Genomic DNA, 12,454 nt, shown 5'->3' with positions numbered 1-12,454 from the left:
GCCTACGTGGTAATTTTTTTACAAACACTGTTACACGTATCAGTGAGAAATTTTGCATAACTGAATGAAGAACGGAGAGCTTACGTCACCAACGTAATTATTCTTCAGTCAAGCCGATAGTGAACGCTGCATTGCTTGACTGGTAGAAAGGCATGAGCATAAAACACACACACACACACACACACACACACACACACACACACACACACACACACACACACACACACACACACACACACACACACACACACACACACACACACACACACACACACAAATGATATTTGCACGATGAAAAACGGTATCTCTAGAAGTTCTTAATCGGAGACATTTTTTTCTGAGCTGGAAAATCACGCGGAAAACTGGCTTTTAATCAACTCTAGATTACAATCTAATTAGTGGCCCTGCCCGCAGAACTCGACTTTATGATATTTCTTGTCTCTAACTGCGGAAGCGCCTTCTGATGGGAAAATGACGCTTGCATGTACTCACGTTACAAGGAACACACCCGGTGGCAAATGCATGGCTAGCAAGAACGAAGAAAAGGAAAGAGAAAAGAAAAAAGAATGAAATAAAGATGGAAAGGCGCGTTCAGGCCTGTGATTACAAAAAGTCGACCGCTTGTCCCCCGACATGATTACCTTGCTCTTCTTTCCTATCGGCGCTCGGAGACAACGGCAGAAGCATCGTACTGTGCAAAAAATATTGGTGGGCGGTCGCGATTTGAATAAAATGACACTTTTTTGTAGGGCTTTCGGAAGTTGAGTAAAAAATAAATACGTAAATTTCCGGTAAACGGGGTACTCTGATGTTTGTTTATCAGGGCCGCCGTTGCTCTCGGCTCACATCCCGAGTCAAGAGAGGAGCGCGGCATCTGGTAGGCGCTCTGATTGGCTGCCGTTGGTTGTGACGTCATCCAGGACGACTAGAAGCGCCAGAAAACCTTCCACTCCTTCACCATTTTTCTTTCTCGCTCTCCGATCGAGTCACAGTTTAAAGGCGGTGAAATACCAAAGGACAACGCACGAAGAAATGTAACACGCTGGAACGACCTGCATGCAATTCTCGGATGGAGTATGAAGATGACCTGTACGTGAAATGCTTCATGGCTGTTTACATAGAACAAGTTGAATATCGGGCATACCTGTTGCAGCATCGCTCAAGTTTCATAACTGCATATTTCAAATGTAATATTGGGACAGACATCAATAATACGCGAGTGGAACAAGTCTGACGAGAACAGGCTTAATGCGGAATTCTATGTCAGCCGGAGACTTACATTACGTAACTGTATTCTCGGGGAAATGTAGGCATCGCTCAGCTACACTTTCGAAAAAAAAAAAAAGGTGAACACTTCATTGTATTTCAGTGCCTTAATTATTATGACCGATAAATCTGAATCCGACAGCAAGATTCCGCGTAGTAGTACACTTGCCACTGCTTTTATTTATTCCTTTATTAAGCTATGTACAAAAGCTAGTTGTTTTTACAGCAACCATGTATATTATTTTCCCTTACAGAGAAATTCTAGCGAGAAGTCACTCATTCTTACACCGTCCAGCTATGTGTTAGTTTTTCTACGCATTAATAGTATCAAAAACACCAAAAGTTACATACGCAGACAGCATGTAGAACCCGTGAAGAACGTACTTCAAATCATATATCCAGTAATTCAACGATTTTGCAGAAGGACTAATATCTGGCATTTTTGGTGAGTAGGTTGACAGAGCTACTCCTATATTTTAACAGTAGAGCACATGTGTGTGTTTTCTTATATACATGCTTGAAGTATTTCGTACAGGCAACGTCGAGTCTCAGCCGGCGAATGCGCGTTTCCGCTTGCTTGATTAGTTCTTGTGGCATATAAAAGCTAAAGTCCAAGCACAAGATCAGGCAGTCGGACTCGTCCCACGTGCACCACATGTAACACTCGGGAAGACTCAAAGCCTGTACTCATGCGACTGTTCCCGTTACGACGCCGAACGACATATTCTGAAGGCCGCACTTCATTTGCAGTGCGGCTTGAGCTTGGAGCTGCGGCACATTCTCGGCCCGTGGCAAGACAGTGGTTGTGCGATGCGCAACACAAAAGCGCTGTTGGTGTTCTTGAGGAACAATCGACTTAACGAAAGCTTGCGAATGACTATTTCATGTATATATGTGCGTTTGTGGCTGTACATACTATTCGTGCGTATATGTGATCATTGTATATATCATAGTCATCACCCGGCACCTGGAGTGTCGGGTCAGGCGATAAACCAGGCTAACATCTCCGGGAATTTCATTAAAGATTATTGTCTCTTTTGTACTACATTTGTGTACATGTGTGCGCTGAAGTTTAGCGCCGCGTCCTGTCTGTCCTATTCACCTCGTCCGTTATCCTTTTTTTGCGCTAATTAGTTATGGCTGAAGTCAATTCGAACCCGACTTCTTATATGCGTCTATGATTTGTGTAACCGTTTGTATGTACAGAATGCGATTGCTTTATATCTACTCTTACTGCATTGTTACTGGGCAGAACTATACTGTCAGGCTCTGTTAGCAGCGTTTTGTCTTGTGTCCTCGAATCAAAAAGATAAAATTGAATTCAGTTTCACTTTCATTGCCCATGTTATCTTTTCTAAGCAGCCAACCCTAGCCAAACGACAAGCTTTTTTTCCAGCTTCATAAATTTTCTTACATTCTATAGCTTTCATATTTACTTTATAGCGTTTTCGTAGCACGACAAAGCAATGCAGGCGTCTGCTAACAAAGTAGTTACGAAAGAAAGTAAAGTAAGAGCATCGGGCGCGTAATTCGAAGGTCGCAGGTTCGGTCCCTGCCAGTAGCAAGTTATCTTTTCGTCCACTTTACTTTCTTCACTTCTATATCACAGCAAAGTTACAGCAATACGCTTAAAACAGTACAATTGACATTCCCTATACTTTCCTTGGGTTTATTATCTGCTGGTTTGAATTTGAGTTTATTGGTGATATAAGGGTTAATTACATAATACGTGTATACAGATGAGGGGCCTAGAGTATAAATACTGAAAACGGGGCCCTCAACTTTTATTAAGCTTGTGTCAAACAAAGAAGCGAGCCTTCGAAAATTCCCTTCTTTCCTTCCCACATCTACAAGTTATTTTTAAAGCCAGAAGAATTGAAACGGTAGAAGAAAAGTCGATAATCTATAACCGTACGCCGGCGCATCTTTATACTATAATAATAGCACAAGTGTCTAGACAGGGTGACCTTTAATAATTTTTTTTTGTCAACTACCATTGATCGCTAAGAAGATAGCATAGTTTTGCGCTTAGCGTAACAGGAACACTGCGCATGTATCGATGTGCAATACTCACGTGACCAAGCGTGCACCTAGTTTCCCGAGTCGTAAGTCTCCGACAGGTCGTTTCATGTGCGATGTATAAAACGTACATACTACTCACGCCTTTAGGACGAATCCGGAAGCCGTTCACCGTTACTATACGACTCGCGAAAAAGTCAACGCGATGTCTCTTGCGTAAGCTTAAGCTTTTTCCGCTTTTGACTTCAACATCTCAGTCTCTTCAATAACAAAAAAAGTAATGTCGGCGAAACAGGAACAAAAGAAAACCAATATTGAAGCCCTCCGAGCGGTACGGAACAAAATCGATTCCCTGTGACAGCTTGCGAAATGAAATTATTGACAGGCTCTTCCGGCGCTCGCCATTTTTTGCCTTGCCCACCCCTGTTCTTGGCTAAAACAAAAGGCGTTGTTGCTCTACAATCAAAACTCAATTCCACTCCAACATCGTGAGTTCGCTTCCTCTCCTGTCACCTCCTAACTGCATTTCCTTCCTTGTGCATTGCTTCCTTCTCATATTTCCGATGCCGCGACAAGCTCTGACAAAGCCTGTCAAAATTGTGTCTTGTCCGGTGTTTGCACTGAATCGGACGGCGTTTGCACATAACGCCTTTATTTTCTTTGGAAACCTGCAAACAGGGTTTCCCTGCTTGTATGTATGTGCTTTAAGACTGCTCCAATGGGAAGAAGGAGCGAATAATTACGAGAGACCGAACTCGCTTGGTACTTTATTTTTGCTTGTGTTAAGTAACATAATTGTTGGGCTTTAACGTCCCAAAACCACGAAATGATTACGAGGGACGCCGGAGTGGAGGGCTCTGAAATTTCGACCACATGGAGTTCTTTAACCTGCACCTAAATCTAAGTACACGGGCCTCAATATTTTCGCCTTCATCGAAAATACGGCCGCCGCGGCGGGGATGCGATACCGCGACCTCGGGTCAGCAGTCGAGCATCATAACCACTAGGACCACCGTGGCGGGTTTGTGTTTAGTAAGCGTGCTGTATAGTTACAGGTAAACTTCATGGACATCAAACAAAGGAGGAAGGGATCCATATCCGTGATAAAATGTCTCGGAGGGTAATGTTTAAGAGCTCTTGCTTACTTGCTTCAATCGCGAGCACCGGCTGTTGCACCGTCAGCAAAATGTCAACCACTCCAGAGAGAGAGAGAGAGAGAGAGAGAGAGAATAAGAAGAGAAGAAAGGCAGGGAGGTTAACCAGGGCTGAGCCCGGTAGGCTACCGTGCTACTGGGGAAAGGGGGGAGGGGGAAGGAAAGTTAGAGAGGAGGAGAGAAAAGTCACTCTTTCAGCCGACGTCACAGTTCAGCGTTTGACATCACAAACGGCGAATCAGTCCGGTCTCCTTGAGAAAACGCAACAGCGCTTTCGTTGCCACTCGGAACTATGATGGGCGGCCCCATGGTCCCAATATCTTCTCGACAGCGAAAGCGGTTCTGTCCAGTTGATTTAGTGCAGTGCGGAGGTGAAGCCTCTCGTTTGCGTACGCCGGGCAGTGACACAAAAGGTGCTCAATAGTTTCATCAACGGCACAGTCGTTGCACTCTGCGTTGTCGGCCATCTCGATCTTAAATGAGTAGGCGTTGGTGAATGCTACACCCAGACGCAGACGGCACAACACTGTATCTTCCTCCCGGAAAAGACCAGGTAGTAGCCACAGTCGTAGAAATGGGTCCAGAGAACACAATACTAACTTAAACGTAAATATGGTGCGGTCGTTTAATTTTATAAATGAGACGGCCTTTCAGTTTCTGAGCCCGTAATAATAAAATAGTTTTCTACTTTACTATGGATTACCGTGTGCTATTTTGCAACCGTGAATGGAGTAGTCAAACCTCGGCTTCGAGAAATTTCAAAAACAGTTTTCTTTCGTTCTTTTATCGCTTTATGCTTCTAACCGACATCGCTGACTACACGAAGGTGAAATAGTACGCCACTGGTCAATTAACTAGCGCAAGTCTCCACGCGCGCAGATTACGCGTAGTATGTTTTTACATCGGTGTCCGTATCTTTCGCGCGTTGAGTCACAACGTAAACGAGTGATATAAATGAGCACATAAAAATAGTACGTTCGATATAAAAACCGTTACCGTTGCCAAAGATTTAGAGCGGCGTCCTGCTTGATGCAATGCTACCTTGCATCGCTAGTCACCCGTACGTGTCAACGGTGAACAAAAGACGGGGCACGTTTGCGACGCAATTCGAGTTAGGGGCCAACGGTGTGTCCAATCCACGCTGGGGTTTCTCTGTCGCAGGTGCAGTAGATGCGGCTATTACATTAGAAGCGCAGGCTGCTGCAGATCAGTCAAAAACTGAGCACACCGGGGTGTTCAACGCGGCAGTGCAGGAGACACTGAAAGATTGTACCCGTGGGTTTCGAGTTCTTTCTATATTTTCAGTTGCTCTTTACTGACAACTGCGGTCCATTCCGTCCTTTTCAAAAGGAGTAGGCGTCAACGAGCAAAACGCAATGACGCGAGCCAGCGTGTCCTTGGGTACGCTCTGTGCGCAGCGGTGATGTGCCGGTACGTTTCTTTTTTTCTTTTTCGTTAGGTCAAACGGGGCTTAAGCTGGTGTAGATGTGTGCCTGCGTGACTGTGTGTGCGTGTGTGTGTTGACCTCTGTGCAGCACCTACAGCGGGACGCGTGGTCCGGCTATCACGTTTCATTCGTCCCTAACTACGTCCCACGCGCGTTGTGCTCTCGAAACACACGTAAAACGCATTAACGCCTGTCTGCTTCATTGCAGCGGTGACGTGGGATGTCCTGTTGTTACAACCTCCCATGTAATAACTAACCCGCCGCACGCGATCTTTAATATTCAACCAAATGTTCCTGGTTAACAAGACGGATTCTCTGAATCCCTGACGCATCGTTTGTAGTTGTCGTGCGCACGTACAGGCGCCCACATTGAAGATTTTGTAAAGTTCCTCATTCACTATGTGCGCGTTACATGCGCGGCTCTGTACGATTTCGTGCATGACAATAGTCATTTGCCGTGCCGTTCACAGAGGAGTTCAGTAGCTTTTCCTTTTCACGTAATAGTAAGTAGTTGCAAGCTATCGCCAATGAACGAACTTAAGGAAAAACCACCTTAGGTAACCTTTCGGGCTACGAGGGCAAGTCCCTAGAGCTTTGAATTTATATTGACCAGCTAGGGATCATTGTAAGAAATTTAATTGACATTTTATTGAGAGTAAACACGTCCTGTAACTGCCGATGATATCAAACAGAAATAATATTAGGTCAAGGAGCTTGATGCACGCGCTAAATGTCTGCTACTGAGTGTGTTCGAAAATGTTCAATTCGTTGAAAATCACCGGTAAAGTGTGCTTCGCCACGGCAAGCTGATACGAGCGGGGAAGCCTACTTCTACACCCTCCTTCATTCGGTGATAGACAGACTTCACACTATAAGTATGCTTTTCCCTGTCAGGGTCGCGCCAAGAGGGCGGGGGGGGGGGGCACGAGGGGGTGTGACGGCCGCCCCCCTGTTATGATCACCACCGTTATGCTGTGCTGGTGCACACTGCAGTAGCCAATCGGCATCATCCAGCGAATAATAGCGCCGGTGCATTATGAAAGGGCGCTGATGCGAAGTGACGTTATAAAATCCCAACGTTTAAGTTAAACAAATGTCACGTGCAGAGTCGTCATTCAGACTTGTGCTTAGAACGCTGTTAGCACTGCTTATCTCAAACAAGTAGCGCCTTCGCCATAAGGTGCCCGGGAGGCTTGGTTAATCTGGAAAACGAAACGTTACCACAATCGACCCATGCATAGTGACAAAAGAAGGGGGATGGAGGCTATAAGCAGAAGAGAAAATCGAAAGTGCGTGGATATTGGTCGATTATGCATACAGATAGGTTGGTTAGGACATCAGAGTGAGAGTGTGCTGGAGGTGTATTCATTTAGGCGGGTCACAGGTATGAAATTCTTGGGATGGATCTTTTTTTCTTCATATTTCGGATTGCACGAACTTTCAATTCATAAGCATCTGTTCGTAATATCTGAAAGAAAGGAATCTTGAGGGCTCGTTTCTTTGTTTGACGCAACAACCTTAATGAAAACTAGCAGGTACTATAGTCAAGAAAGGCAGAGGAAACGTTAATTTTATAGGTTTAAGTTAATTGTAGTAATTCTGATATAGTTGTGAGGAAAGTGCAATTTAATGTTACCCCTAGCACTGATGTCCCGCTGCCAGACTGCCATCGAAACGTGAATTTTAAAAAAATCAATCGATTTATCTTGTGTAACTATACTGATCATACTTGCATATATGCTGGCTTATATCCAGCGGGTTGCATTAAAACTGTCGTCGACCGAATATTAAAATGTGCTGCCATGCCCTGTTAGAGTTAAGTTATGCAACATTTGTTAACTATTTTTTACGTGGTTAGGTTTGGTATTTTTCTGACGCAACTGCAGCTACCCCGCAGTTCGACTCTTGAAGCACTTATAATGTACTACATCGTAAAAAAATGTCATTATATGTAAAGCTAGTTATTGCGCTGCAAATCATTTTGAGTACGTTCTACCATACTCGCACCCTAAAGAAATTTTAACTTCCTGGATCTGACGTACTCATTCCACCTTTATCGCCCATTAAGTATGGTTCCTGAATATATTTAATTAGCATTAACGTTTCGTGAAAGTTACATAACAATTCAGAGCACGTAGGTAGCGTTGAATCATAGAATGAATATAGAAAGCTGTCGCTTATAGGAACTATGCGCCTTTGACCACTCAATTTTACTAATGATATCTTTTCTACCCCGAATGACTAGCTCCTGTTCAAACGAACCTTCTTAACCATACGAACTGTTTTGAGAACGCAGGTCTGTACAGGCATATATGGAACTACTCAGTGTGCGCCTTCAAAGTTCCAATACTATTTGAAAGGTGTTATCTGCGATCTCTCTCATCGCATTGAATGTCACATGAACGATGAATTTAATTATTATTATTAGTGGCACGACGCTACTACGATCAGCTACAAACACATTTTCTAGTTCCGCGGTTCTTGTTATTCTATATCGCCGAGTGTTTCGCCGTGAACGTGGCATTATGCTGTAAATGTGAGCAATCAGTCCTACGCACTCGTAGATATATCTTGAGAAATTTAAGGTTGATGTCACGGTACCTTCTGACATAGTTTTTCTCGTATTGTTTCGTAGTGTCTTGCGCACAGTTACCTCGTCGCTTAAGTTTAGTTACCGACGTTGCCTTCGGATACTTCCTTAAAGGGACACTAAAGGCAAATATTAAATCGACGTTGATTGTTGAAATAGCGGTCCAGAAACCTCGTAGTGCTACTATTATGCCAAGGAAGTGCTTATTTTGAAATAAAATCACGTTTTAGTGGTCCGCATCGCGTTAGCGCACTTCAAATCACCCGCCTGAAATCAGTCTTTCACACGTCACTGCTGCCGTGCCAAACGTTGCCCGCCTTTACTGCGCGGCGGCGTGCACTGGCGGCGTGCGCCATTCGGGCATCCAGCAACATCACATGCATGCGGCATTTTGTCGAACTTTCTGTTAGAGCGACTTTCACGAGCGCGCAAAACGCACACGGCAGTACGCGATACCGAAACTACCACTGAGACACGACCGCGTGAGCGAAGCAGGGCGCCGGGCGAAGCGCAGTTCGGCGAAAACGGAACCTTTGAACCACGCGCGGCGTCCCCCATGGCAACGCCAAAGAGGTTCTTTTTTCCATGAATCAAACAGAAACGAACAAGTAGCATTTTATTACGTCTCTTGATGCGCGGAAGGTTCTTTTTTTATTGCTGCTAGATTGATTACTAGTGATTAATTGTAGGCAGACTCTCATACGTCATCCGGATCATTTTCAAAATGTGCCACTCGTGGCGCTCATCGTGTGATACATTTAGCTTAATTTCTCGGTAAGTAGGGCACTGCTGTTGATAATATTGCCATTTTAGACGTTGTCATACATTGAGCCTTCACTCTGACATAAATCGTTATTTGCCTTTAGTGTCCCTTTAAAAGAAGTTAACTGCGCAAACAATACACGCCATCCTACGTACCTTTGGAAGAGCTGTAAAGTGAAGCAAGGTAGCTGTTTTCTCTCCCGAAGGCTCTGCCATAGTGATGCACGGCGCTCTTGTTACCTGCGCCATAAAAGCAACAAGAAAATTCAAATTGAAAATAAAATGTACGTGCACAGGAATTGCATGCGTGGCAAAACAGCCCCTCCTTTCTTTCTCTCTCTTTTGAGTTACTAGTAATACGGTAGTTAATTACAATTATTCAGATCACTAGCTGGCATAGTAACCAGCACGTCTTTACGATCCACAGGTGCGGTACCTACGTTACGGAGCCGCGTGCCAAAGAAACGTCAACGGCTACGCAGTTGATGATTGAAGGGTGATGTTGTCGCCATACCTTAACCTATACGCCATCGGCTCTCATTTTGTTTCCTTTGTCTAGACTGCCAAGACCACAGCTACCAATGACTTTCAGTCACGAGAACAGTCTGACCAAGTATTTCGTGGTTTAACCCGTTCGTTACACTTAAGCAGACGTCTGGCGCGGAATCCACAGATTGCCGCTTGGTAAGTGCTTTCTTCCATTAGCTGCGTGCATTCGCTAATGTCCCGCCCACTGACACGTTCGCTCGAAAACTTCTTTCGAAAACATTTGTAGCGTAAGTCCATTTTTGTAAATACGGGCTCTGGTAAAGTTACGCGCCTAGGAAAAACCTGGTAACCTGAAAATGACCATGGTAACGTGAAAATGCACAAACGTAAATAAGAAAGAATACTGTAATAATGTATAAAATCTGACGTATTATCGTAATATCGACATAACTCGATGGATCATTCCTGCTTGTTCGTCACGGCTTGTAACAATATGAAATACTGTCATAATATAAAAAAGGGGGGACAACAGGACACGCGCTGGTCCTGTTGTCCCCCCTTGTTTCGTCTTCGTCTGTGTGCGCTTAGATAAGTTCAACCCTACATTTCAACCAACTAGCCCAGTTGTCGATTCTCTTGCGCCTAGGAAATGATCGCTGTCGCTTCAACGGGGTCTTTTTTTTTCTTGGGAACCATTGCTATTCGCGGTGTTTTAGCTTTTATATTCATTTTATACATTATGGCTGTATCCTTTCTTATTTACTTTTATGCATTTTCATGTTACCATAGTCAGAAGAAGCGACACGCTGTCATGTGACCACTACGTTATCGCAAAACGTAAGAATGCCGATTACAAAATAATTACGAAGGATGAGCGCAGCACCACCGTAAGTCTACGCCTACATAACAAAATATTGGGGGAAATATACGAAAAGGTAACGCTATTTATTCAGCCATTTTTCGCACCACGTTGCCTAGCTTGGCCGGAACCATCCTATTTTTTACTAGATTTCTTTTTTTGATTTTTTTATACCGACATGTTGCTACTCGCGATTGAAGGCAAGTTGCAAAAATGTTGTCATGATCTTAATCCTGACAATGAACTTCCTATTATCCAAATGGTGCGCTGTTTTAAATGACGTCATTCTAATAATAATAATTGTTGGAGTTTAACGTCCCAAAACCACGATATGATTATGAGAGACGCCGTAGTGGAGGGCTTCGGAAATTTTGACCATCTGGGGTTCTTTAACGTGCACCAAAATCTAAGCGCACGGGCCTGAAGCATTTTCGCCTCCATCGAAAATGCGGCCGCCGCGGCCGGGATTCGATCCCGCGACCTTCGGGTCAGCAGTCGAGCGCCATAACCACTAGACCACCGTGGCGGGTTAAATGACGTCATTCATTAAGCGAAAAATGTAGTAAACACCACATGTTACGTAAAAGGTCAGTTTTAATCTACCACTTTTTCGTTTGTAGTTTGTGTATTTGAGCACACAAATACTGCTTGCTTGCGATTCTTCTACAACCTAGCGCTTCATAATACGCCCATAAACTTGTGTATTCGAGCAAGTGACGTACCACAAGAGTACTCTCCTTGGTTGAAGCGACTCAGGCTAGAGAGACGCTGTATAGTGGAGCGCTGCGGGCAATTTCGGCCACTAGGAATTCTTTAACGTGCACTGCAAACGCACAGTACGCGGGCATCTAGTATTTCGCCTCTATCGAAATGCTAACGCCGCGGCTGGGATCGAACCTAAAGTCTGGTCAGCAGCACAACACCGTAGCCACTAGACCACAGCGGCGGACGTACTCGCCTTAATTAAGTTGTGGTCTTCCATTGAACGAAATACAAACACATCGCACTCACTGAGCGTAAACTCACCTCCAGTAGTCCACGCCGCATGGACCAGTCCCACGCTGACAAGGCACCGCGCGTGCCACCACAGGCACCACCAAAGCCCCAGCGAGGCCGTCCGCGATGCCGGAGGCGTCGCAATCATGCCTCCAAACATATGCTATCTCTCTTTCCTTTCCTGTCTTCTTTAAAGTTGTTCTATGTGTTTTTTAAGCACACACGACAAGCGTAAATCCACACTGGTTGACTACTAGGCGGAAGTAAACTCGGCTGAGAACGAGTCCGAGGAAAAGCAGGCAGGCAGCGCGCGAGAACGAGTCACAGCCGGCAATCACGTGGCGTGGCACTTCCCACGAGAGCGGTGTATAGGCAGCGCTGAGCCGCTAACCCGGCTCGCACAGCGCGTCGATATCGCATACCCCTTCTGAAAGTGCAAGAACACCAGCAACTGGGTGTGAACAGCAGAGAGGAACGGCACAGCTGAGAAGCGGTGGCGGAGAAGCAACGCGACCGCGTGTGCGCGCGTTCAACTCCGGATGCCGCTGAAGCAGCCGCGCGCGTGCGCTGCCGATCTCCCCACGAACCTTTGTGTTGACAGCGGGTCCTCGTGGAGTCGCGATCGCGGGGTTCAGACAAGGAGGAGGGGGAGAAGCCGCGGCTTCACTGGGCATGCGCGTGCGGTCGCTGAGAGCGCGCGCTGCGCCGCCGCTGTGGAACGGTAAGGAGGAGAGTACAGAGTGAAGGCGAGGGCTGAGGGGTCGTTGCTGAGCCTCTTTTGAGCTTGCGGGACTGTCTTCGGGACGATCGCCGCGCTGCCGCGCATTTCTGCGGTCCGCGGGAACTCCTAATCGGCGACGCGGGCACGCAGG

The 12,454-nt window shown here is 45.6% G+C and overlaps 1 protein-coding gene across 1 annotated transcript in view; it reads right to left on the bottom strand.

Moving 5' to 3' along the window:
* The window catches only part of LOC119385944 (lachesin), a 356,455-nt gene extending 344,286 nt beyond the window's left edge, over positions 1-12,169 (bottom strand). The window contains exons 1-2 of the mRNA XM_049414168.1: positions 11,613-12,169; positions 9,395-9,478 (exon numbers count right to left, since the gene is read on the bottom strand). Coding sequence (XP_049270125.1) covers positions 9,395-9,478; positions 11,613-11,742 — 214 coding nt within the window. The 5' untranslated portion in view covers positions 11,743-12,169. The remainder of the gene's footprint in view (positions 1-9,394; positions 9,479-11,612) is intronic.
* Between the last annotated feature and the right edge of the window lie 285 nt (positions 12,170-12,454).

This window comes from Rhipicephalus sanguineus, chromosome 3 (assembly GCF_013339695.2).
Source record: "Rhipicephalus sanguineus isolate Rsan-2018 chromosome 3, BIME_Rsan_1.4, whole genome shotgun sequence".
NCBI classification, from domain to species: Eukaryota; Metazoa; Arthropoda; class Arachnida; order Ixodida; family Ixodidae; genus Rhipicephalus; species Rhipicephalus sanguineus.
The sequence above is the reverse complement of the archived record's forward strand: the minus strand, read 5'-3'. Positions and strand labels throughout refer to the sequence as shown.